The following is a 25,910-nucleotide window of genomic DNA, read 5'->3' as shown; positions in this document are numbered from 1 at the left end:
GGGGGGCCTGGAGGGGGGGGGCACCAGAAATGCACACCGTCCGGCCGATGTGACAGGCCCCGCCGCCTAGTGCAGCCGCAGGTAGGAAGGGGCAGAGTAGTTGAAGAGCAGGAAGTCCATCCTGTAGAGGTCGAAGAGGCGCCGCTGGTAGAAGGGGCTGATGTCCCGGAAGAGGCGCTCGGCCAGGTCGCGGGCGGCGGCCGCCTTGGCCCGGGGCGGGGGCGCAGGGAAGCGCAGGCCGGGCGCGCCCACCAGGTCCAGCACGAAGGCCGCGTCCTCCGCCAGCGTCTCGAACTTGCCCACCACGTCGTAGCGCAGGCGGCACGGGTGGCAGAGGGCGTGCGCGCGCTCCCAGTGCTCGTTGAAGGGCTCCTCGCGGCGCGTGCGCGGGTCCAGCAGGTAGGCCAGGAACTCGGCGAAGCGCACGTCGTGGCCGCGGGCCAGCGCGTCGGGGTGTGGGCGCGGCCGCAGGCGCCGCACGATGCGCGTGCCGTAGCGCCGCTGGAAGGCCGCGCTGTAGGGCCGCGCGAACTTGTTGCGGTAGGCCGACGCCAGGCGCTCGAAGGGCTCGCGCACGAAGAGGAAGGCCAGGTAGGCGCGCAGCCGGCGGTTGATCTCGGCCGGGCTGAAGTCGGCCAGCGAGGGCAGGCGGCCCGGCGCGTGCGCCTCGTGCGCAGGGATGGCGCGCGGGTCGCCGCGGGCGCGGCCGCTCAGCGCCAGCAGCACGCGCTTCCAGTTGGTGCAGGCCACCTTGGGCACGTAGCAGTAGAGCAGGCCGTGCGCGTCGTCCACCAGCACGTGCCGCAGGTCCTCGGGCCCCAGCAGGCGCTGCCGGCGTGTGTGGCGGCTGCAGGCTCGGCGCAGCAGGTCGCGCCGCTGCCGGTGCACCTCGGCCAGGGCTGAGCGCGGGCCCTGCGGGCGACAGCGGAGGTGGGAGAGCGGGGCGGGGGGGGGGGGGGGCGGCGCTGCGGGCCCTGCGCCCACCGGGCCGTGGCGACGGAACAGGGGATTCGAACCCCAGCACTGCCACCGATCACTGTGATTTGGGACCCAGATCCTAGACCAGAATTTGGGGGGAAAATGACTCTAACCTCACTGAGGCAGGTGGAAGGATGTGACAAGTAGGGTTGGGCCCTCGGGACCAAGGAGGTCCTGATGATGAATATGACCGTGTCAGAGTAAGCCTAATGGAATAAGTATGTCATCAGAGTGGTGAGCGTGGGCACAAATTGAATATCAGGATAGTGTATAAGAACAACAGCTTTAATTCCATATAGAGTTGAAAAATGCAGCCACTTGCAGGCTACTGAGATATTTTTTTGTTCAATAATAAAATTTAGGGGGTGATGAAAGTGTTCTGTAGTTAGAGAGTGGTGATGGTCATGCAGCCTTGGTCACTATAGACCATTGAAGGGTACACTGTAAAAGAGTGAATTTTATGGCATGTGAGTTTTATCCCAGTTACGAAAAGAGCCTTGTGAGTGTTTCCATTTCAGGGAAGGACAAAGCAGCACCTGAAATGGTAGGACACTGGGTCCAGTGCCTGCATAAGAGTATCTGCCATTGCTGGGGGGGGGGGGGAAGAATGGGGGGGGGGGGAGGTGCTTATTTGCGCTTCTCATGCCTTTAAAAGTATCCAGAAATCCAAGCAGAAATCCAAAATACTTCAAGTGATAAAAGCTAAAGTACAGAGCAGGAGTTAACATGTCACATTTTGGGTTTACAAAGGGTGAGGAAGGAAATAAAAAATGTTTCAGAAAGGATAGGTTGTAGGCAGCCTCACATATTTTAATTTATTTTTTTAAAGATTTATTTATTTGCTTCAGAGAAAGAGAGAGTGAGCGAGCATGGGGGGGGGAGGGGCAGAGAGAGAGAGAGAATCCCAAGCAGACAACCCTGCTTAGCTTGGAGCCTGACATGGGGCTCCATCTCACAAACCCGAGATCATGACCTGAGCCAAAATCAAGAGTTGGACACTTAACTGACTGGGCCATCCAGGTGCCCCTGGAGCCTCTCTTTTAGATATATATTGAAATTGTCACATACTAAACAAGGTTGGAATTTGCTTCCAAATAATCCCAAGTAGGAATGGAGGGAGAGGGGTCTGGATGAAACAGGGCAGAGTTGATCACTGTTCAAACTGGGTGATGGGAATGTGGGGGTGCATTGTACATTTTACTTCTGTATATGTTTGAATTTTTCTCAATTAAAACATAAAGCAGAAAAAAAGGACATATATACCTGTAGGTATGATTCTGGAAAAGTGACCTAAGCACATGACAGAGCATTGGACACTACACACATGCCTAGAACATGCCTGGAAGGGCACACAGGGAACGAACTGGTCGCCTCCAGGGGTAACCAGGGCCAGGGTGGGAAGGAGAGGTACTCTTCACTGCATATACTCGTTTGAAGGGTTGAATGCCCTATCATGTGCTTATCTTACTTTTTCAAAATCTCACAGAGGGGTGGCTGCCAATCTCAGAGCAGTGAGGGGCGTGAGAGCACTGAGAGGATCCCTTTCCCTCTAAGGCAGACTCACAGGACTGGCCTCAGAAGCCTGGCTTCACCTGGGTGCCAGGAGAAGGCTGTATCCGGTGGGCCCACAGCCAAGCTCTGCTTTCAGCTTCCAGACATCCCCACATATTTCTTGGGGCAGGGAATGTTGGCCATCCACCCACCTGTCAGTCATCCTCCCTCCTTGCCAGCAGACCCCAGTTGTGGTAGGTCATGTGCCAAGCCTTGGGGAAGAACCAGTCATAGCAGCCTCACACAACTTCATGAAAGCTATGGGTCCTGGGGTGAACATCTGGCTTGGTTTGGGCCAAGGAGATGTACAGGGAAGTCTGCTAGATGGCTCCCAGCAAAGACTTTCCTTCAGCACAAAAAGAGAGGGCTCCTGAAGGAAAAAAAATCTTTGCCTCAGCCCCTCCCTTTCTGCTTGGGGTACCATCCTGTGAGATGTCCGGAGCCCTGGCAGTCATCTTGAAGTCATGAGGCACAAGATGTATCATATGTCAACATTCAGAGTATGATGATGGACAACGTGTTGTTGCTGTACCAAGGGCTGTTGGTTTCTGAGCATCTTGGGAAGTAAACACCGACTGTCCTAATGGCTTAAAGTCAGCTTTTCTGTTGCTTGGAGCCCCATAAATACCAAGATAGATAGTCAATACTATCTCCATAGAAATGAGAAAACTGAGGCTCAATAGAAATGAGTTGCCTACAGCTCTCAAGTAGGGAAGCTGGGACTCCCAACTCAGGTCCCTTAGGACTCAGAAGCTGGGGCTATACCCACTGGTCCAGGAACAAATCCTACAGTTACAACCATCTCTCCCAGCCTGACTGGACTCGGCTGCCTGGATCCTTAGCCTGGCTCCAGTCCTTATGAGCTCTGTAACCTTCTCTGTGTCCTTGGCCTCCCTGTACCTCAGTTTGCTCATCTGTAAACAGGGATAACAACAGGCCTACCTTATAGGCTTGCCATGAGGACTAAATAAGTCCACAGAATTGGAGTATCTGGTACACAGTTAGCCTTTGTTGGCCAGATTATTTTTATTACTCTTATTTCTCCAGCCACAGGTGCTAAGCTCCCAGGGCCTTGACACCCAACCATCAGAGGGACCTCAGGCTGTGAGGGGGCTGAGTCAGCCCCATCTGGCCCTCAGAAGCCTGTGGAACTAGTGGAACCCAGGATCCTGCTGAGAGCCTGGCCTGCCCTCAGCTTGCTGTGTGGCCCAGAGCAAGCCAGTTACCCTCTCTAAACCAAGGCCTCCACACCTGCAACCCAAGGGCGTGGGTCAGATAAGCTCCACAGGCCCCTGTGGCTCAGCCCTCAGGGATTCAGTGAACAGCTACCTACCCAACCTGTCTGATCATTCTCCCCAGCTTAAAACCCTCTATGGTTTCCCTATTGCCCTCGCCCCACCTGCCAGGCACCACCCAAGCTGCTGCCCACTCCTGGCTCACCTCGCACACCCTCTTCTGTTGTCTGTCCACCACCAGGCACTTGGCCCTCTACTCTTTGCTTCTTAACTCCTTCTCTGCAGGTCTCAGCTCCAATGTCCCTTTCTCAGAGAGGATCTCTCTTCCCCATCTAAACTAGGACCCTCCCGGTAGATCTCTTGTCGCACCTTGTACTGCCCTTTTCGATGCAAATCAGCTACAGGCTAGTGCAGGTGGCAATGATGGGATGATATCTTCCTCACCTGGGCATATCAGCTGCCCCAGGTCAGGGATCCAGCTGACCTGCTTGCCACTGGATCAGCAGCAGCCTGAGCACAGCCTGCATACACTAGGTGCTCTACACATGCTGTCTGAATGGGTGCCTCTCCTCGTGCCTGCTGGTGTGTGTGTGAGCCAGGGGCCCGTGGCTCTCGGTGGGGTCTAACTGCGTGTGTGTTTGGGCTGCGCATGGTCCCAGCAGGCCCACAGCGGAAGTGGAGTGCCTGGGCCGGTAAGCCTCCTGGTCCGGGTGCCTAAGAACAGTGTGAGGACAGGGGCTCCCTGCATGTTTCCCTATCGCAGCAGATACTAAAATCTGGGGGGTCACTTAATTCCTGTCTCCCCACTAGACTGTCAACTTCCTGAGGGTCCTTTGCTCTTTTATATCCTCAACACATGGCAGAGTGCCTGGCACAGTGTGGCTTCAGTCTGTTGTTGGGTGGATGATGGATGGGTAGGTGGTGGGTGGGTGGAGACCCCAGGTCTCTCAGCTTGTCCGAAGATTTGCCCTTGTCACAGGCATTCTCCTCTCTGCACAGGGCCTTGATTTGCAGAGGAAGCCTCTTCAAGCCCTACTGTGGGCTCTAGTCCCAAGACAGCAGGTCTACACTAGGGTTCTCAGTTTCCCGTGGCTGGAGGTAGAGGGAGGGATCACTGGGCAGGGGTCTGTCCACCTACCTGGTCCAAGTCATAAAGCATCTGCAGGGGACTCCTCCTCTTCCCACTGAGCCAGCCAGAGCCCAGGCTGTTTTCAAATGCTATGGGGCATAAGGAAAGAGGCATCAGATGGACTGGCTGTAGCCCTTAGGAGACTTGGCCAACTCCCTTGGGCACATTTGATCTACCTCTGGGACTCAGTTTCCCTCTTGTATCTCATCTGCCTTGGTGGGGTGTGGGGCACTGATAGGCCCCCTAATCCACCAGGGCAGCGTCTTTGGTATCGCTCCTGTCCCCATGTCCTACCCTTCAGAGTTGGAGGACGCCAGGCAGGCAGGGATGAGCGGAAAGGTGGTACCCAGCCCACAGCCCTCTGTTAAAGACCTGACCATCCAACCTTATCCATCTCCTCTGCCTTCATTTCATGCTGCGCCCCTACCAGCCCCATGTCCATGGAGCCCTCAGGGGCTCACCAAGCTGGCTGGCGGTCCAGCCTCCCCAGATCCTAGGTGTGGGCAGCCAGAAAGGGCTGGGTAGCAATAGAGGTGGCACAGCCAAGCTGCAGGTTCTCCAGTGGCAGTCCCCCAGGTCACATGACCTCCATGGACTCCTAGAGCAGCCTGTACTTCCCTGGCCAGTGTGTATGCCGCTTCGTGGTAAATGCAGGTTTCACTGTCTCCTAGGCTGGAAGACAGTGTGCAGGGATACAATCCATCTGTCTCAGTGCTGCACTCTTCAATCTTCCTAAAATTACCAAAACTCTGCTTACTAAATTTATTCTTTTACTCTAAATGTGTTTTAAGGAATATCTTCCTATATATTCAATTAATGTGAATAATATTATTAGTAATGTAGTTGATTTAGATAAGCATAGGCTCATGATCTTATGCTTCTTGGTCATATTTTTCTAAAGTATGATTATACTTATTAATAAATGAATAAAGTATAATGCAGTCTTCAAAAAGATCACCAAAATTGGCAAAACTTTAGCTAGACTGACCAAGAAGAATGAAGTCTCAAATTACTAAAAACAGGAATGAAAGGGAAACCATTAGAATGGAATCTTACAGAAATGAGAAAGGCATGAACAATTGTACAAAAGCAAATTAGATAGCCTATACAAAATGGACAAATTCCTAAAAAGATGCAAATTCCTGAAATTGACCAAAAAGAAATAGAAAACCCCAATGACATATAACAATTATATGTATAATGTATATGTATAACAATGTAATATATAATAATATGTATAATGTAATGTATAATAATATGTATAAATACATTGAAGTAGTAATGTAAAAAAAAAAACAATGCCACAGAGAAAAGCCCAGAATCAGATGATATTCACTAGTGAATTTTACCAAAATTTAAAGAAGAATTAACACCAATCTCTTCCAAACTCTTTACCCCCTTCAGAAAAACAAAACAGAATTGTGGGGTGAAAAATACCTTCCAACACATTAGATGAGCCCAGTATTACCCTGATGCCAAAACCAGACAGAGACATCACAAGAAAAGAAAACTACAGAACATTATCTCTTATGAACATAGATTCAAAATCCTCAAAAAAAAAATAATACCAGCAAACTGAATATATAAAACATATAAAAATGGTTATATATAACCAAGTAATATATATCCCAGGAGTGCAAGAGTGGTTCAACATACAAAAATCAATCAAGGTAATACACCATATTAATAGAGTAAAAGAAAAAACCCACAAAATTGTCAATACATGCAGGAAAAGTGTTGCACAATATCCAATACCCTTTCATAATAAAAATACTAAACAAACCAGAACTTGAAGGGAACTTCATCAAATTGATAAAGGCCATCTAGGAGAAAACCCACAGCTAACATATTTAATGGTGAAAAACTGATGCTTCACCTCTAAGATCAGGAACAAAACAAGGGATACCCACTTTTACCACTTCTATTCAACAATGTACTAGAAGTTCTAGCCAGGGTAATTGGGCAAGAAAAACAAAGAAAAGGCATCCAGAATGGAATGGAAAAAGTAAAATTATTCTATTTGTAGATGACATGAATATATATAGAATATATATAGACTATATATAGTATATTTATAGAATCCACCAACTATTAGAGCTAAGAGCTAATAAATGAGTTCAGCAAGGTTGTGGAATAAAAGATCAATATTCAATAGTGAATTGTATTTCTAAGTACTAGTAATGAAAAACCCCAAATTGAAATTACAAAATCATCTCCACTTACAACAGCATAAAAATATTAAGGATTAAATTTAACAAAAGAAGTGTGAGACTTATCACTGAAAACTACAAGACATCACTGAAAGAAATTGAAGACCTGAATGAATGGAAAAATATCCCATGTCCATGGATTGGGAGATTTAATATCATTAAGGTGGCAGTACTCCCCAGATTACACATGCAATGCAATCCCTATAAAAACCCTAGCTGCCTTTTTTGCAGAAATTGACAGGTGTTGACAGTTGACAGTTGATCCTTAAATTAATCAGAAAATTCAAGGGATTGGGGCACCTGGGTGGCTCAGTTGGTTAAGCGTCTGCCTTCGGCTCAGGTCATGATCCCAGGGTCCTGGGATGGAGCCCTGTATCGGGCTCTCTGCTCAGCGGGGAGTCTGCTTCTCCTTCTCCCTCTGCCTGCCTCTCTGGCTACTTGTGCTCTCTGTCTCTGTCAAATAAATAAACAAAATCTTTTAAAATTTTTTGTTAAAAAAAAAATTCAAAGGATTTAGAATGTCTAAAACAATCTTGAAAAGGAACAAACTTGGAGATCTCACACTTCCTAATTTCACTACTTACTACAAAGCCACAGTAATTAAGATGATGTGGTGGTGGGATAGGAGAGACATATTGATTGATGAAATAGAATTCACAGTTCAGAAACAAACCCTTACACTTAAGATCAACTGATTTTTTATTAGGGTTCCAAGACAATTCAATAGGGAAGGAACAGTCTTTATGATAAATTTTGCTGAGAAAATTGGATATCCACATGTAAAAGAATGAAATTGTACCACTACCTCAAACCATATACAAAAACTAACTCAAAATGGATCATAGGCCTAAATGTAAGAGCTAACAAAGACTCATAATGAAAACATAGACATATATCTCCATGATCTTTGAGTTGGCAGTGATTTCTTAGATATGGCATCAAAAAAAACAACAAAAGAAAAAATAGATAAACTGGACTATATCAACAAAAACTTTTCTGCTTCAAAGGACACCATCAAGAAGGTGAAAAGACAACCTACCAACTTGGAGAAAATATTTTCAAACCATATATCTGATAAGGGACTAGTATCCAGAATATATAAAGAATGCCTATAGGGTGCCTGGGTGGCTCAGTTGGTTAAGCGACTACCTTCGGCTCAGGTCATGATCCCGGAGTCCTGGGATCGAGTCCCACATCTGGCTCCCTGCTCAGCGGGGAGTCTGCTTCTTCCTCTGACCCTCTCTCCTCTCATGCTCTCTCACTCTCTCTCTCTCAAATAAATAAAATCTTAAAAAAAAAAAAAGAATGCCTATAACCAAATGATAAAAGACATAACCCAACTTTTCAAGTAGGCAAAGGATATGAATGGACACTTCTCCAATAATATACAAATTGCCAATAACAGATAAAAAGATGCTCAGCATCACTAGCTGTTAGGAAAAGTCAAATCAAAACCTCATTAAGACACAACTTCTCACCCACTAAGATGGCTATAATAAAAAAAGATAAAAACAAGTATTGGTGAGGATGTGGAGAAATTGGAACCCTTATACTTTGATGGTGGGAATGGAGACTAGAGATATTTTGCCACAGAAAACAGTTTGGCAATTCCTTAAAAGCTAAGCCTAGATGATTCTGGAAAGATGACAGACTAGGAACACCAAGAATCTGTCTCTCCACCCAGGCAACAACTGTACTGGCAGAATCTATCAGATACATCAGATAGACCTGGAATTCTGGAGTCCATTGAAGGCTTGCAACTTCCAGGGGAAGGCTTAAATGGTAAATGGTGGTAAATTTCAGTCAGTTTCAGCTCTTTCTTAGCTCAGGGCATCCACTCACCCCCCACCCCAGCCACATGGCAGGCAGCTGTGCATCTGTTCTTGGAGCAGCTTACATAGAGCATGCAAGAGCCAGAATGGGCAAAAAGGATCCTATTCTCCAAATATCAGAGATCTGTGCTTTGATCAGTTATACCTCCCCACATTGTTGCAAGCCCCTCACACTCCACATAAAGTGACTTCCAGGAGACTTAATGAGCTGGTTCCTTTTCCCCACCTATGCAGTTGTTTTGAATGTTTTAGTATTTAATGTCTGGCTCCAAAAAGGGGAAAAGAGAAAAATGAAAGGTGGGGAAAATTAGAAACTGACTGTGAATGCCCAGGAAGAGGCTCAGAAAAGACCTAAGAAGACCTTAAATTTATACCTTGGGCTGAACCTCAGCACAGAGACAGGCTACAACAATCAGAAAGACAAAAACAGAAACTAAAAACAGCAATCACTGAGAAAGAGAATCTGTTTTCCAGAGCTACATTATTAGATTCAAATGTCCAGTGTTCAACAAAAAATTAGAAGTTATACAAAGAAACGGGAAAAGTATGGTCCATTCAAATGAAGAAACCTGTATAAATTCAAAATACAATGTATTATTTTAGGATGTTCAATGTAATCCCCATGGTATCCACAAAAGAAATGAGAAAGGAATTTAAACATTTTACTACAAAAAATAAATTGATTAGGCACAAAAGTAGACAGTAATACAGGAAATGATGGATAAAAAAACTATAAGTCACAGAGAAGACAAATAACAAAATGACAGATGTTCCGCTTTATCAGTAATTACTTTAAATGTCAATGGATTAAACTCTCCAGTCAAAATGCAGAAATTGGCAGAATGGATAAAAATATCTGACCCAACACTATATGCTGTCTACAAGAGACTCACTTGAGATCCAGTGACACAAAGTGGTTGAAAGTGAAAGGATGGAAAAAGATATTCCAAGCAAATAATAACAAAATAGAGCAAAGGTGACTATATTAATATCAGACAAAATAGACTTTGAATCAGAAAAGTTTACAAGAGACAAAGAAGAACTTCCTATATAAATAAAAGTTTTAAAACAGGAAGAAGAACAATTATAAACATTAACTTATCATCAAAGTATATGAAACAAAAATTGACAGAATAGGAGGGAGAAATAGACAGCTCTACAATAATAGTGGAGATTTCAATACACCACTCATAATAATGAACTGAGCAACCAGAGAGAAGATGAGGAGGGAAACAGGGGACTTACATATCACAATAAACCAACTAGATCTAATAGACACATATAAAACACTCTATCCAACAACAACAGCATACACATTCTTCTCTAATGCATATGAAGCATTTCCCAGGATCGTCTATATTTTAGGCCACATAATAAGTCGTGATAGATTTTAAAAGACATATATCATACAAAGTATGTTCTCTGACCACAGCAGGGTGAAGTCAGAAATCAGTAACAGAAGGAAAACTGGAAAAATTCACAAATTTGTAGACATCAAAGAATACACTTATAAAAAACCAGTGGATCAAAGAAGTCACAAGGGAAATTAGAAAATACTTGGAGACAAACAGAAATGAAAACAATATACCAAACTTATGGGATGCAGTGAAAGTGCTTAGGAGAAAATTTATAGTTATATATGCTTACACTAAAAAACAAGAAAGATCTCAAATCAGCAACCTAACTTTACAACTTAAGGAACTAGAAAAAGAAAAAATAAACCCAAAGCTGGAAGAAAGAAGGAAATAATAAAGATTAGAGCAGAGATAAATGAAATAGAGAATAGAAAAAAAGGGAAAATCAATAAAACCAAATGTTGGTTCTTTGGAAAGATCCACAAATTGACTAACCTTAAGCTAGATGGACCAAGAAAAAAAGAAGATACAGCTTACTAAAATCAGAAATGAAAGTGGGACATTACTAGTGACTACAGAAATTAAAAAAAAAAAAAACACAGGAGAATACTATGAACAATTGTATGCCAAAAAAATTGGATAACCTAGATGAAATAGACACATTTCTAAAAACACAAAATGTATTAAGACTAAATCATGAAGTAGTTAGAAAATTTGGAAAGACCTATAACTAGTAAGGAGATCGAATCATTAATCAAAAATTTCCTGACAAATAAAAGCCATGGGCCCGATGGCTTCACTGCTGTGGTCTGTCAAACATTTAAAGAACTAATACAAGTCCTTCTCAAACTTTTCCAAAAACTAAGGAAGAGGGAACACTTCTTAACTCATTCTGTGTGGCCAGTATAACTCTGACTGGGGGAAAAAAGCCAGACAAAGGCACTACAAGAAATGAAAGCTACAGACCAATATCCCTTATGAATATTGATGCAAAAATTCTCCACAAAATACTAGAAAACAGAATTCAACAGCACAATGAAAAGGTTATGCACTATAACCAAGTGGGATTTATTCCTAGAATGCAAGGATAGTTCAACATACAAACACCCATCACTGCAATACATCACATTAAGAGAATGAAGGGGGAAAAACACAATCATCTCACTTGGCACAAAGCATTTGACAAAATTCAACATACTTTCATGATAAAAAAAAAAACACTCAAAAAACAAGGACTAGAAGGAAAGTACTACAACACAATATAAACCATATATGAAAAACCCACAGTGAACATCATACTCAATAGTGAAAGACTAAAAGCTTTTCCTCTACATCAGGAATAAGGCAAGGATGCCCATTTTTGCCACTTCTAATCAATATAATGCTGGAAGTTCTAGTCAGAGCAATTAGACAAGAAAGAGAAAGAAAAGGTATCCAAACTAGAAAGAAGTAATAAAATTATCTCTGTTTGCAGATGATATGTTCTTATATGCAGAAAACCTTAAAGATTCCACACACAAAAACTGTTAGAACTAATAAATGAGTTCACCAAAGTAGCAGGATACAAAGTCAACACACAAAAATCAGTTGCATTTCCATACACACACAATGAACAATATGAAAAGGAAAGTACAAAAACAGTTCCATTTATAATAGTGTAAAAAAGAAGAAAATACTTAGGAATTACTTAACCAAGGAGGTGAAAGACTTGTACAGTGAAAACTACAAAACACTGCTGAAATAAATAAGACACAAAGAAATGGAAACATGTCCCATGTTCATGGATTGGAAAACTTAATATTGTTAAAATGTCAGTACTACCCAAAACAATCTACAGAGTCAATGCAATCTCTGTCAAAATTCCAATGACATTTTTTTGCAGAGATAGAAAACCCCATCCTAAAATTCATATGGGACCCCAAATATATCTTGAAAAAGAACAACAAAACTGGAGGACTCACTCCTCCTAATTTCAAAACTAACTGCAAAGCTATAGTAACAAAACAGTGGGTGGTGTAAGGACAGACATATAAATCAATAGAATAGAATAAAGAGCCCAGAAATAAACCCTTACATATATGGTCAAATGATTTTGACCATCCAAAGGGGAAAGGATACTCCTTTCAACAAATGGTGCTGGGAAGACTGGATATTCACATGCAAAAGAATGAAGTCGGACCCTTATCTCACACCATATACAAAATTTGACTCAAAATGGATCAAAGACCTAAACATAAGACCTAAAACAATAATACTCTTAGAAGAAAGCATACAACAAAATCTTCATGACATTGGATTTGGCAATGATTTCTTGGATATGACCAAAGGCACAGGTAACAAAAGAAAAAATAGGTAAATTGGACTTGATGGAAGTTTAAAAACTTTGTGCACCCATAGTATCCAATATCTATAAAGAACTTATCAAACTCAACACCCAAAAAACAAATAATCCAGTCAAGAAATGGGCAGAAGACACAAACAGACGTTTCTCCAAAGAAGACATAAAATGGCCAGCAGACACATGAAAAAAGGCTCAACATCACTCGGCATCAGGAAAATACAAATCAAAACCACAATGGGATACCACCTCACACCAGTCAGAATGGCTAAAATTAACAAGAAAGGAAACAACAAATGTTGGCAAGGATGTGGAGAAAGGGGAACCCTCCTACACTGTTGGTGGGAATGTAAACTGGTCCAGCCACTCTGGAAAACAGTATGGAGGTTCCTCAAGAAGTTAAAAATAGAGCTACCCTACGACCCAGCAACTGCACTACTAGGTATTTACCCAAAAGATACAAACATAGTGATCCAAAGGGGTACCTGTACCCCAATGTTTACAGCAGCAATGTCCACAATAGCCAAACTACAGAAAGAGCCCAGATGTCCATTGACAGATAAATGGATAAAGAAGATGTAAGATATATATATGTGTATATATATATATATATCTCATTATTATATGTATGTAAAATGGAATATTACTCAGCCATCAAAAAGAATGAACTCTTGCCATTTGCAATGATGTGGATGGAACCAGAAGGTATTATGCTAAGTGAAATAAGTCAGTCAAAGAAAGACAATTATCATATTGTCTTTAGAATTTAAGAAACAAAACAGAGGATCATAGGGGAAGGGAGGGGAAAATAAAATACGACGAATCAGAGAGGGAGACAAACCATACGAGACTCTTAACTCTAGGAAACAAACTGAGGGTTGCTGGAGAGGAGGTGGGTGGGGGGATTGGAGTAACTGGGTAATGGGCATTAAGGAGGGCACATAATGTAATGAGCATTATACATTATACACAACTGATGAATCACTGAACTCTACCTCTGAAACTAATAATATCCTATATGTGAATTAATTGAATTTAAATAAAATTAAACTAAAAAAATTTTTGTGCACCCAAAAACAACACACAGAATAGGAGAAAATATTTATAAATTAGGTATCTGAAAGGGGATATATAGAGAACTCCTAAAATTCAACAACAACAAAAAATAAAGTCAAAACAGGGCAAAGGACTTGAATAGCATTTCTCCAAAGAAAATATACAAATGACCAATAAGCACATGAAAAGACACTCAACATCACTAATCACTGGGGAAATGCAAATCAAAATGATAATGAGATACCACCTCACACCCATTATTATGGCTACTATCAAAAAAAAAAAGAGAACAAGTTTTGTTAATGTGGAGAAGTTGGAACCCTGTGCAGTGTTGGTGGGGAGATAACATGGGGCAGCTGCTATGAAAACAGCATGGAGCTTCCACAGACAATTAAATTTGGAATTACCATACGACCCAGCAATTCCTCTTCTAGGTACTTGAATACTTGAAGGTACTTCTAGGTACCAAAATACTTGAAAAAGCAAGGCGTCTAAGAGATGTTTGCACACCCATGTTTACAGCAGCATTATTCACAACAGCTAAAACATGGAAGCAACCCAAGAGTCCATGAGGAGATGAACAGATAAGCAAAATGGGGCCCATTCCTACAGTGGGTATTAGCCTGGAAAGGAAAGCAAACTGACACACACTACAACATAGATGAGCCTGAGGAGATTATGTTGAGTGAAAAAAGCCAGTCACACAAGGACCAATCATGAATGATTCCACTCGCAGAGTACCTGGAATAGTAAAAACCAATGAGCTAGAGAGCAGGTGATGGTCACTGGGGTGCAGAGGGGAGAACAGGGAGTTATTTAATAGGTGCAGAGTTTCAGTTTTACAAGACGAAAGAGCTCTGGAGAGGATGGTCACACAACACTGTGAACGCATTGATATCACCGAACCGTACACTTAAAAATGATGAAGACAGCAAAATTTATCTTACGTGTATTTTACCACAATAACAAAAATTTGGAAAAAAAAATTAAACATAGAATTAGCCTATGACCCAGCAATTCCACTCCTAGGTACACACGCAGGAGAAATGAAGACACATTCACACAAACACTTATGCACAAATGTTCCCGTCAGCATTATATTTCATAACCAAAACCTTAAATGTCCACCAGCGGATGAATGGATAAATACTGTGGCACATCCATACATATTCATCCATAAAAAGGAAAGGAGTACTGACCCTGGTCTCCACATGGCTGGATCTTGTAACACTGCACTCAGTGAGAGGAACCAGACTCAAAAGGCCACATATTATTTGATGCCATTTACATGAAACATCGCAAATCGACAAATCCATAGAGACAGAAAACAGTGGTTGCCCAGGCCTGGGGGACACGGTGGGGGGGAATCACTGGGAAAGTGGGGAGTGACTGCTAATGGCTAATATTCTGGAATTATATAGAGGTCATATCGCACAGCTTTTAAATACACTAAAAACCACTGAATTGTGTACTTTAAAAAAGTGAATTTTATGGAATGAGAATTAGATCTCAATGAAAATAAAAATACTGATCATAAAAAAAGAATACATGCAAGGGCATTTTATGTAAATCTAGCTTACAAATTTAGTCAATGGCTATCATGATATAATCCTGAATTCCTAAGAATATTGCTTATTCATAAGAAGAGTATCTTCAAGAATTCAGGATCATATGAGAAAAGAATATATTCGTAAGACGGATGAACGTTCCCATGACCCTTGGCTTTCAACAAAATGAAGAGTCTTCAAAATGCTGCCAAGAATACATTAATTGAAAAGATCCAGGCGTTTTCTTTAAGACATGTTTTTGACGAAGAAATAAACTTGGAAAATTTGATTAACTATTGGCAAATTGACCATGAGTAGTGGTTCTCAAATTTTAGCATGCATAGATGAAAACATAGATTACCTGGCCCCACATGCAGAGGTTGTAGCCCCGTAGGGCTGGAGTGGGGCCCAAGAATCTGCATTTCTAACAGCTCCCAGGTCATGCTAATGCTGCTGGTCCAGGAGCACACTTTGAGAACCGTTCTATTAGAGCCATACCTGGCAGAGGTTGGTTGAAGGAATGAATAAACGACGGCTGGATTGACCTCACCTTGGCCTCCAGAACCTTCGGTGTGCATCTGAAGCCCACTGTCCCGGGCCTCCTGGCATGCCTCTGGCAGCCTCAAGCTCCCTCCCCACTCCAGTGTCCTGGGAACAAGGCCTGGGCTCTTCTGTAGCCAGGGTGCCGGGACAAGGCGAGGCCCTCAGGGCCTGCCTGTATCTTGGGATTTATCAATGGTCCTAGGACTTGAACCTCTGTCTCCTGGCAGCTGGACACATCCCAGCAACACCACTGTCATCGGACAATGAGCTGACCGGAGGTGGCAGCAAAGTTGGCCGGCCCCTCAAAGTGCAGTGGAGGCCCCGGGCTCAGGGCTGGCAGGGTGGCCGCCGCTGCTGGCCTAAGTGTAGCCGTAGCTCCCAGGAGAGGCTGGGTCACATGAGCACAGCACCACCCACAGCCGGGGGAGGAGAGGTACCCTCGTCATCATTCTGTGGATGTGTTACTTGTGGCTCAAGGTCACCCACTGAGCTCCCCTCAGGGCCACAGCCTGGGCTTGAGGAAGGGCTGGTACCCACTGAGGGGTTGCGGGGGGGGAGGTGCCCCTAGGACCAGTGAAGCACACCTAGGCCCATTTCTACCCCAAGGCCCCACAACTGGGAGGGAGGCACCCAGCCTTCAGAAACACCAACCCTTGTGTGGGGACTCTCATTTCCTGCTCAGGCTCCAGCCTACAGGAAAGCAGGTCCCATACCAGACCTCAGGGGCCAGTGGGTGAGGGTCAGAGGGAACAGGCACCAGAGTGAGGCCCTATTTATAGAGTAGCTGTGGCCAGTGATTACAGGGCTGGGCTACCCCACCCACTCCACCCCTTCCTGCCACAGAGATCAGAAGAACCTACAGTCTAGTGGGATGGACAGGCTGGCCATGGAGGGGGACAGATGGGTCTAGGAGGGCCAGAAGGGGATTGCCTTGAAGATCCCTGGATCCAGCCCCCCACTCTGGAAAGCTGGGGGCTTGGCTCTGAGGGCAGGGTGGCCCCAAACAGGTTCACACTGAAGCATCCCCCAACCTCTGCTCTGGTTGCCCCAAGCCTCTCTTGGCCTGTGTCCTCCACCCTGCAGCCCCTCCATGAGGCTTCAGGTCCCAGGCTCCCTGCCAAGGGTACCATGGAGCAGACAAGGCAGGGAAAGCCAGGTCTCACAGCCAGGGAGGGGCCTGGGCCAGCCCAGGGCAGCCACAGGCAAAACCGCGGTGGGGTTCTGCTTTGAAAAAGGAGACAAAAATAGAAGGTTATTGGGGGGGGGCAGGGAGGTGGGAGGGACTGGGGGTGCCAAAGATGCAGACAGAGAAAGAGACAGGCTACACACAGTGACAGGGACAGAGGCTGGCAGAAGGAGAAACAGATCACAGTGGGGAAACCGCTGGAGTTTTGAAACAGCTCAAAGCAAAGCAGCTGGGGTGAAGGGAGGAAGCAATGCGGGGTGAGCTGCCCACAGTCTGGGACAGCCCGGTGCCCATGCCCAGAGGGCTCCAGGCCATGGAAACCATGCAGCCCCAGCCTCAGGAGCAGACCACAGTCCCCGTCCAGTAGACCAGTGTGAAGACCAACCCAACACCCTGCAGTGCCCACTGCGTGTGGCCAGGAAGCCCCTAAGAGAGCACGGCAGCTGGCAAAGGAGGCAGCGCTTTGGTGGGGTCAGGGGAGCCAGGGAAGAAGCACCTGGGGCACAGCCTTGGGGTCAGCCAGCACCTGGCACTCTGCTCGGTGCTTTGCACACATGGACACATTTACTCATATCAGGTAGAAACTATTATTATCTGCATTTGACTGGTGGGGAAACTGAGGCTCAAAGAGGAAAAGAAACATGCCTGAGGCCTCAGAGCAAGTAAAGCCCAGAAACGGGATTTGACCCCAGGCCACAGCGCATGTACACATCTGAGGGCACATCTCTTGGGCACCCATTCTGCCCGGCACACAGCCCCGCCCAACCTCACAAAACCTACAGGTAAGTGGGTGAACCGCCATCCAGGCAAACTGAAAGCAGGAACCCAATAAATGGCCCTTCGCACACCCACCCCTAAGGACAGGCTTCCCCTTGGAGCTGGCAGGGCACAAGTTGTTCTGTGGGCCATTTGAAACTTCACCATTTGGGGGGGAAATACTGTTTGGTGATTCCCAGTCCAGCGAGCAAAGATTACATGTGGTTTCAGGTTAATAAGTTCTAGCTGGGCATAGTGTTGCAAGACCAGACAGGCAGGGACAGCCGGGCCCAAACAGCACAGACAGGCCCCAGGGACCTTGATGGGGGAGGGGGAGGGAGGGTTTCCCCAGCCCTCTCAGTCCCCTGGGTGACCTGGGACTTCAGGGCTGACCTGCATGTCCCCGGGTCAGGGACATTCCCTCTGGTAATCAGGCCCATGGAGGAACACATTAACAAGCCCTTCACAAATAAAAAACAATTCCACTTATTTTTTTTTAATTTTTTTTCTGAAGAGAAAGAGATCTTTCCACTTGTATTTAAAATTCAAACTCTATTTGCTGAATTCCACAAACCACCTGGAATGGAACCCCTCTTGGGTGTAGTCTCATCACCTCTGCCTGCAGAATGATCAGGAACTGCCCCTGCCCCCTACCTCCCACCTCCTCCATGGTAGTCAGCTCAGGGCAGCAAGCCCCTTTGGCTCTGTCCAGGATAATCACTGGTCTCCTTATCCAGCTTCTTATTTCTCTTCCTTCTACCTTGGTGATCTTAAAACCTACATGGCTTCCTACTGGCTAACAAATTCCTATTTCTTCCCAGAGCCACCTCCTGGTGCACCTCCCACCTTCCCCCCCCCCCACCCCCCCAGCTCCAGCCACACTGGTCTTTCTGCCAAGCAATAAATACATTAGGTGAATTCCCACCTCAGGGCCTTTGCACTGTTCCTTGGCTGGGATGCTCCTCCAGGAACGCTTATACTTTAGAGTAAATACTTCATGTTCAGATTTCAACTCAGAAGTTCCCTCTGGAAAGAGGGTCTCTCCAATGAGCCACACTCCACACCAGGATCTTTCCCAGTCTCTCCTTTTAATTTATTCATGGCATTTATTACCGCTGAAATAACGTGGTTTGTATATGGGTTGATGTCTGGTTGCCTCTCTGGAAGGTCAGCTCTGTAAGAAGGGGACTGTCTTCTTTTCTTGTAATCCCTGTACCTCACCTAGTGTCAATGAATATTTATTTAAAGACTGATAGCCCCTTATGGCCATAGGGAGAGTACCCCAACTCCTGGCCTGCTATTCAAGGCCACCTATGACCGGCCCGACTTATAGTACTTTTCTGCCTTCCACCCTACCACCTCTTCTCATAAACCCAGAGCTCTGCCCACAGCACAGCCCTTAGCACACCAGGCCTTTCACTCCTCCATGCTTTTGTCTGTGCCATTCCCTCTGCCCCAAATTCCCTTTCTTCATTTTCCCACCTGGTGAACTTCTATGCAGCCTTCAAAGCCCAACCCAAATACCCCTGCAGTGTAGAGTAGAAAGCATAAAGGTTAGGGATTTAGACTAGGATTTAAATCCTGGCCCCCACACTTCCTAGCTGGGTGACCTTGAGCAAATGACTTCCCTTTTCCTGAGCTTAGTCTCTCTGCAAAATGGGATTACTAATGCCTACTCTAGTGAGCCATCCATCTTGCCAGCTAGACTTTTCTCATGGCACTCTCCGGAGGCCTGGAAGGTGCCTCTGTGCCCTGGGCACTCTGGCAGTATCTGAGAATGGACAGCAGGGTGGTGAGCATCTATTTATTTGGTTGCCAGCAGCCACTCCCCCTGCTTTGGCTAGCCCTCTCGATTTCCCTCCAGGAATGAACCTGCTCACGTCCCATGCACGTGGTTCTGATAGGCGTCCTTCTCCCATAGTTGCTGGGATAGGCATGTGACTAGGCCTAGCCAATCAGAGCATTCCATCCCCTTCTGCCACAGCAATTGGCTCAGAGGTGGATACCATGTGACCCAATTCAGGCCAATGAGACACATCCTTGAGACTCTGCCTGGAATTATCAGTAAAAGAGCCCTTCCTTTGGAGTGAGAGAGAAAAGCCAAACCTAGAGCTGGAAACATGGTTTCAGCCCCTGGATCCACGCATTCCTGAAGGCAGCCATATCTGGCTTAAGTTGGCCTGAGTTGAGATGTCCTCACTGAGACACTGTCCTCTGGGTGGCTCCAGTCTCTGGTTCCTCACTTGCCTGTGAGGGACTAGGGGCCAGGACGGAGAGGAGTCAGAGCATGTAGAGTTGGGCATCGGGGCCCCACTGTGCAAGGGAGATGAGGGAGAGTCTATGGGGTGGGGTCCTGCAGGGGGCTCAGGGGGAAGCAAGGGACACAGGGCTGCAGGGGGAAGCCGCCTGCTCCGGCCTCCTCTGGCTACCCCTGCAAAGATCCCTGGCTTCTGCGCTGACGGGCCGCTGCTGGGTCCTAGGGGGCCCTGCTCAGCTCCAAGGCCAGGCCTATGTCAGTCCTCACTGACCCACCTCAGCCCTGGCACTCCGGCTCCCCAGTAGTCGTTGGGCATTTATTTCTGTATTTATTCTGCATAGAACCAAAATACTGGTTTTTCATTAAAAGCAATGGCTGGCTCTAGGGCCGCTAGGCTGCATGACTGCAGGGGCACCCTGACTATCAGGCACCCTGCATTCAGTCTGTACAGTTGTCTCTGTGGCCTGAGTCCCCAGGTGCTGTGGTGCCAAAGAAGGAAGGGGATGGAGAGCGAGGAGGAGAGAGAGTGAGGGTCCCCACCTGAGCTTCCTGGGTCCTTCCCCACCTGGAGACCTTCCAGGAAGGATGGTGGGGGAAATCTCTGTTAGCACAGAGATCACCCTTGGACCTGGAGACCTTCCAGGAAGGATGGTGGGGGAAATCTCTGTTAGCACAGAGATCACCCTTGGACCTCGGACAGGAAGCACTGGACCCCAAGAGAAGGGCTGTGGCCCGGAGGAAAGGAGGGCCACAGTCCAGCCTGCAAGAAAGGGATGGGCTCCCCTGGGAATAAGCCCCCCTCCACCCAACCTCTTCTACACTCTCCCTTCCCTGCCCCCAACCCCAGGTCCCCTAGAAGTGGACAGAGATTCCAACCTCAGGAAAGATGCTCAACCCTTGCAAACCTAGGAAAGGGATCTGGCCCCTCCCAATGCCGCCCCTGTGAACCCCTGTAGCGGATTTAATGTGGTGGCATGGAGACTCTTCCTGGGTGTGCCTCTGGGGATAGAGGATGCAGACTGGAGATTTGGATTTTTAATATTAAAAATATAAGGTCTGCAAGGGCAGGGATATTAGTAAGTTTTGCTGTCAGCCCTAGAAAGGCACCTCGCATGAGCGAGCACGTGCCCAGCAAATATGTGGTCAACAGGGTTACAGTGCCATGCCCAGGCTGGGACACAGAGGAAGCGAAGGGGACAAGAGGTGACAGTGGAGGTGCCACTGGGACCCTGGGGTGAGGGTGGGTGTTGAGGGCAGCAGTATCCTGGGCAGCTGTCCCACCTTGCCCCCAACATCTTCCTCATCCCCAGGACCCTAGGCACTAGGTCAGCATTTGTGGAATCCTGGGGGCCGAGGGGTGCCAGGGTGGGCTGCTCCAGACTTCCCCACTAGTAAATGGGCAACAGGGGCCCCAGGCCTATAGTGGCAGCCTTTCAGGGGTCCCCTGCCCAACGTGTGGCAACACCTTCTGCTTTGGAGAAGGAGGGGACTGTGCCAGACCTACCTGCCTGGAGTAAGGTGCTGACATTCCTCTTGTGCCCCGGAACCCTAGCCCCAGGCCAGGGGCCCACCCCCACCGCACCCCCTTCCAACTTGGAACACAGCTTCAGGGACATGCTCAGAGATGCTGAAGGCCCTATTGAGGCCAGTTTCAGAGACCCTGGACAGCAGGGTCCACCTCCAGCTGGACGGTTGGCAGAAGGCCTTTCCACCTAGCTGTTTCCCTTGGGGTCTGCCAGGTGCCTGTGGGCCCAACATTAGCATGCCCTCACTGGCTTCTGGGGTCAGGGGCTTTAGCTCATGGCTCGGGGGCGGGGGGCGGAGGGGAGAACCAGCAGAGGAGATTGGTAGGTTGGTTTAATTAACCTTCTTTTGTCATGGCCAAGGTATTCACATGGCAGGGAAGCCCAGTGGGACACACAGCCCAGGCAAAGACTAGGAAGGGGGACCACAAGTCCCTCTCTCTAGCTCCTGCTCTCTTGGGTTTTGCATGAGATGGTCAAAAGGAACAAAGCACAGAGAGTGACCAGTACCTTGGCTCATTTCTCTTCTCTCAGACCTGGGTAGAGGAGGAGAGGAGGTAGCAGGAGAGATGTGTCCAGGCAGAGGAGATACGTGCAAGCCCAGAGATACAGACACACAGAAGCCTACCCAAATGTACCGACTCCTCTGTAGATACCCCCCAGACACCCCCCACACCAGGGCCCAGATGCTCTGGCCTTTTCTCTTTCTCACATCCCACCCCAGGGGCTGAGCGTTGGGGCCTGGGAGTCCAGCTCCTGAGTAAACATTTGTCTGTGAATGACTGGGTGGACAGAGACTGTCATGGTCATAGACCATAGGACCACAGCCCACACTGTACTAGGGGACACTCCACTCAGCTAGGACACAGGAGCACCTGCCATGAACCAGGAGCACCACTCCCAGATGGCCTGCCTGCTCACAGAAAGGGGGTGGTGGTAGAAAGACTGACCACATCTCCCTTCCATGGGCTTGGAGAGGTGTCTGGATGGCTGAGTCCAGGCATGGGGGAAACAGTGTGAGTGGCAGGGTGACTGGGTAGAGCTCTGGTGAGCACTAGAGAGGCCCTCTCCAAGCCCTGCTCACCTGGACCCCAGCTAAACCCTGGCCTCCAGCAATATGGGGGTTTGAGGGAAAGCCGGAGGGGGAAGCCCCTCACCCCAGGATGAAGGTAGCACAGTGAAACCCCTAATCATGACAGCTGGCCCTAATCATGACCAACCACTTTCTGTCTGCTGTCTCATTCTCATCTCCCCAGAAGCCCTGTAAGGAAGAACTTGAGCACTCCATGTGATAGATGGGAGTACTGAGGACCTGGGAGGAGAGGGACTAGGTCATCCAGCAGGTAAGGCTGTGGAATGACCCTTATCCACTAATCTAGACCCAGACAGGTGGGTGAGTGTCCCCCCAAAAACAGATTTCTCAGCCTCATCTCTTGGGCCACCTTGACCCCGCTGCCTACAGTCCCTGCCCACCCTGGGGCGTGATTATTTACTCCCTGGGACCCTGCCGGGGGTCACCAAAGATGAGACTCTGAGGATTCTCACAGAGCGCACACAGGGAGAGGGAGGAGAGTGGAGACCTACCCCTTACCCACATATCCCTGCCCCCTACCCCAACACACTCACACCCAGGAAAGGCAAACAGAGCCAGAGATGGGAACACACTGCTGACTGGGCACCTCAACCCCCAGGCGGACTGTGTAGGCTGCAGGTTAGCCATCCACACCTGTTCCTAAATCTCTCTGGCCTTAGTTTCCCACTTTGTGAAATGGGGAGGAGATGAAGTGAATTTAAGACTCAGCACATGCCTGGCCCAGAGCAGCTACTACACCCTGCGGAATCATGGCTAGCTGCCTCAGTTTCCCCAACCAGACCATGCAGTGGGTGCAAAGGAGCCCCAAGTTCTTCCCCGTGGGAACTTAAGGCGGAGCAGGGCGGCAGCGCCTGTGCCACAGAGGGCCCGCCTTCAGGACCAGGCGGCCTGAAGCTTCCCCAGCCCATCCAAGCTTATGCCAAGGGGCTTCGGGGCGCCAAGGGGCTTCGGGGGCAAGGTAAATGAGAATGCCTTCCTGGGTGGGCCCAATGCCCTCTAACACCCACAACTGACCCGGATCCCTGGGCACAGGCTGTGAGGCCCAAAACGGTCACGTCTCCTGGGCGTCGAGAGACCAACTCCCGAGGGGCGCAACACCCTTGCGGGGAGCTGGGGCATGGGCGCGGGTGCCTAGAGCCTTTCTGCCCCCCACCCCCACCCCCTACTCCCAGCCCGGGAGGAGACAGCAGGTGTCCCGTGGAGGGGCCCGACGGGCACTCACCCGGGCGCAGGGCGCGGGGCGCGGCGCCCAGGAGTAGGAGCGCAGCCCCCAGACACGCGGCGGCCAGCGCGCGCCGCCGCCAGCAGCGCCTCCCCATGCTGCGCGGGGCCCGCGGGGCTGCAGTCCGCCTTGTCCCGCGGGGGGCAGCAGTGCCCGGCCGGGGACCCGCCCCGGGACTCGCCCCGCCCGGTCCGGCCCGCCCGGCGGCGCGTACCAAGGCACGGCGCGGGGGTGCGAGAGCCCCGCTGGCGGGCGGCAGGGTGGCGCGGCGGCCGACCGCTGGGGACTGAGGAGGTGGACGACGGCGGGTGGCGAGCCTCGCTCGTCCAGCCTCCACGCCCTACACCCGATCAAGTGGGGCTGCAGTCCAGGGCGCGAAGGGGAGACTGGGTGGAAAGAGCCCTGTCGCCCGGTGAGGCTCCGCCCCTTTCAGTTTGCCCTGGGGGTACTATCCTCCACCCGAGGCCAAGAAGCCTTGTCATCAAAGTGGCAGATCGGTGGGTCGGAAGTGCACTGTGTCCTCTTGTGTTTTTTTGCTGCCTTGCATGCCAGGGGGCCAAGGGCTGGTATGGGGAGCAGCCCTCTGTACATAAGCCCCTCCCGCATCTTCCATCCCCAGCATCAGGCCTAAGAGCACCTCTTACCTCCCCCCAAGGCCAGCCTGTAGCCTTGTTTTCCACAGGTGTCTCCAGGTCTTGCCTGAATTCTGGCTCATGCAGGTCCTGACCAGCTCTGGGAGGAGAGGTGGGAGTTCTCAGTTCCTGCCCTGCTGGGCATCAGGGCCGTTGGGCCTCACCTGGTCCTGGCAAGGGATCCACCCTCCAGGTGAGCACTCAGCTTGCGCAGGACTCCTGTGTGTGAGGGGATGAGAGTGAAGTCCCGCCTTTGAAAGAGAAACATCCAGCTAACCCTGTGGGGTGGGGAGACCAGGAAGCAGGCCTGACCCTCACGCCTTGCTGCCCAGAAGTCAGGCTAACAGGGAACCAAGGGTGCAGCTGATGCCGTGTGCAGGTGTGTGCATGTGCACTTGAGTGAACACTTGGCGGTGTGAGTGTGTGGGAAAGGGTCCTGCAGTAAACTACAGTTTTATAGCTGCTCTTGAAAAATCCGTTTCCAAACCCTGCAGGTGCCACTTAATCACCACGTGAGATTGGGAAATTTGCCTAACCTCTCTGTGCCCCAATTCCCTGTACAACGGATCCGTGAGGGCCATCTAAATCCTAGATGTTAGTGATGAATTAATTTATTTTTACAGTTACTGCCTGTTTCTGGCAAAAGACTGGTTTCTCTTACAGCGGTGATACGAAAGTTCCTTCCTATTACATTTTTTGAAGTTTTAAAGGTCTATTTGAGGAAACATGTTAAGTAAATAATAGTTCTGTTGGCTTAAAGATATGGCTCCAAATGGTGATGATACGTCTCAAATGGCAGAGAAATGGGAAACGCCCCTCACAGATAAAACCAGAAGCTCATTATTATGGCTTTCCAAAGGACCCGACAGAGAGCCTTGGGATGCGTCCCGCTCAGCCCCAGTCGGGCCCTCAGGCAGGGCTGCTGCTGCTCTGGGCCCAGGGCCCAAGGATTTCCAGCCATGTACGTGCCCATTGGGCCCCAAATCTAATCTACACTTGCATTCCAGATCCTACTACCCTCGCCCCACAGTCTCTGTAAGGGGTCCCAGCCTCTGGGGCCTTCGGGCAGGAGTCTTGGTCTCCTGGGCTGCCACCTGGTGGCCAAAGCTGAGAACAATGTCTCAGCCTATCCCTGTGGAGAAAATTCCTGGAGACCTGATCCCTGGAGGCCCATGGGGGGTGCCTCAGTGTGGGGTCTTGGGATGGGGGGGTTGGATATGCCTTGCCAGAGGCCCAGGGCCTCAGTATCTTCCCTGTGAAGACACTTTCTGCAGCCTCTGTCCTCTCAAAGGGGCTCACATTCATTCCTTCAGCAGATACTGAATTACCCACTCTGCTCAGGGGCTCCAGGGGAGAGAACAAGATAGGCTCTTTGCCCTCATGGAATTTACATTATAGAATGGGAAGGGCATAGAAAACAGGAAAAAATATATAAGATCATGCCAGGTGGTAAATGGTGCAATAAAG

At 48.3% G+C, this 25,910-nt stretch overlaps 1 protein-coding gene across 1 annotated transcript; it reads right to left on the bottom strand.

Annotated features, from left to right (window-relative positions):
- Positions 1 to 23,947, bottom strand: CHST13 (carbohydrate sulfotransferase 13). The gene is made up of 3 exons (XM_021695127.2): positions 23,812 to 23,947; positions 4,903 to 4,982; positions 1 to 912 (listed from the first exon to the last, which is right to left on the bottom strand). The coding sequence occupies exons 1-3, from the start codon at positions 23,906 to 23,908 to the stop codon at positions 67 to 69; spliced, it is 1,023 nt and encodes a 340-aa protein (XP_021550802.1). The 5' UTR covers positions 23,909 to 23,947; the 3' UTR covers positions 1 to 66.
- Between the last annotated feature and the right edge of the window lie 1,963 nt (positions 23,948 to 25,910).

This window comes from Neomonachus schauinslandi, chromosome 1 (genome assembly GCF_002201575.2).
Source record: "Neomonachus schauinslandi chromosome 1, ASM220157v2, whole genome shotgun sequence".
Taxonomy (NCBI): Eukaryota; Metazoa; Chordata; class Mammalia; order Carnivora; family Phocidae; genus Neomonachus; species Neomonachus schauinslandi.
Note: the sequence above shows the minus strand (reverse complement) of the source record. Positions and strands in the feature narration are given on the sequence as shown.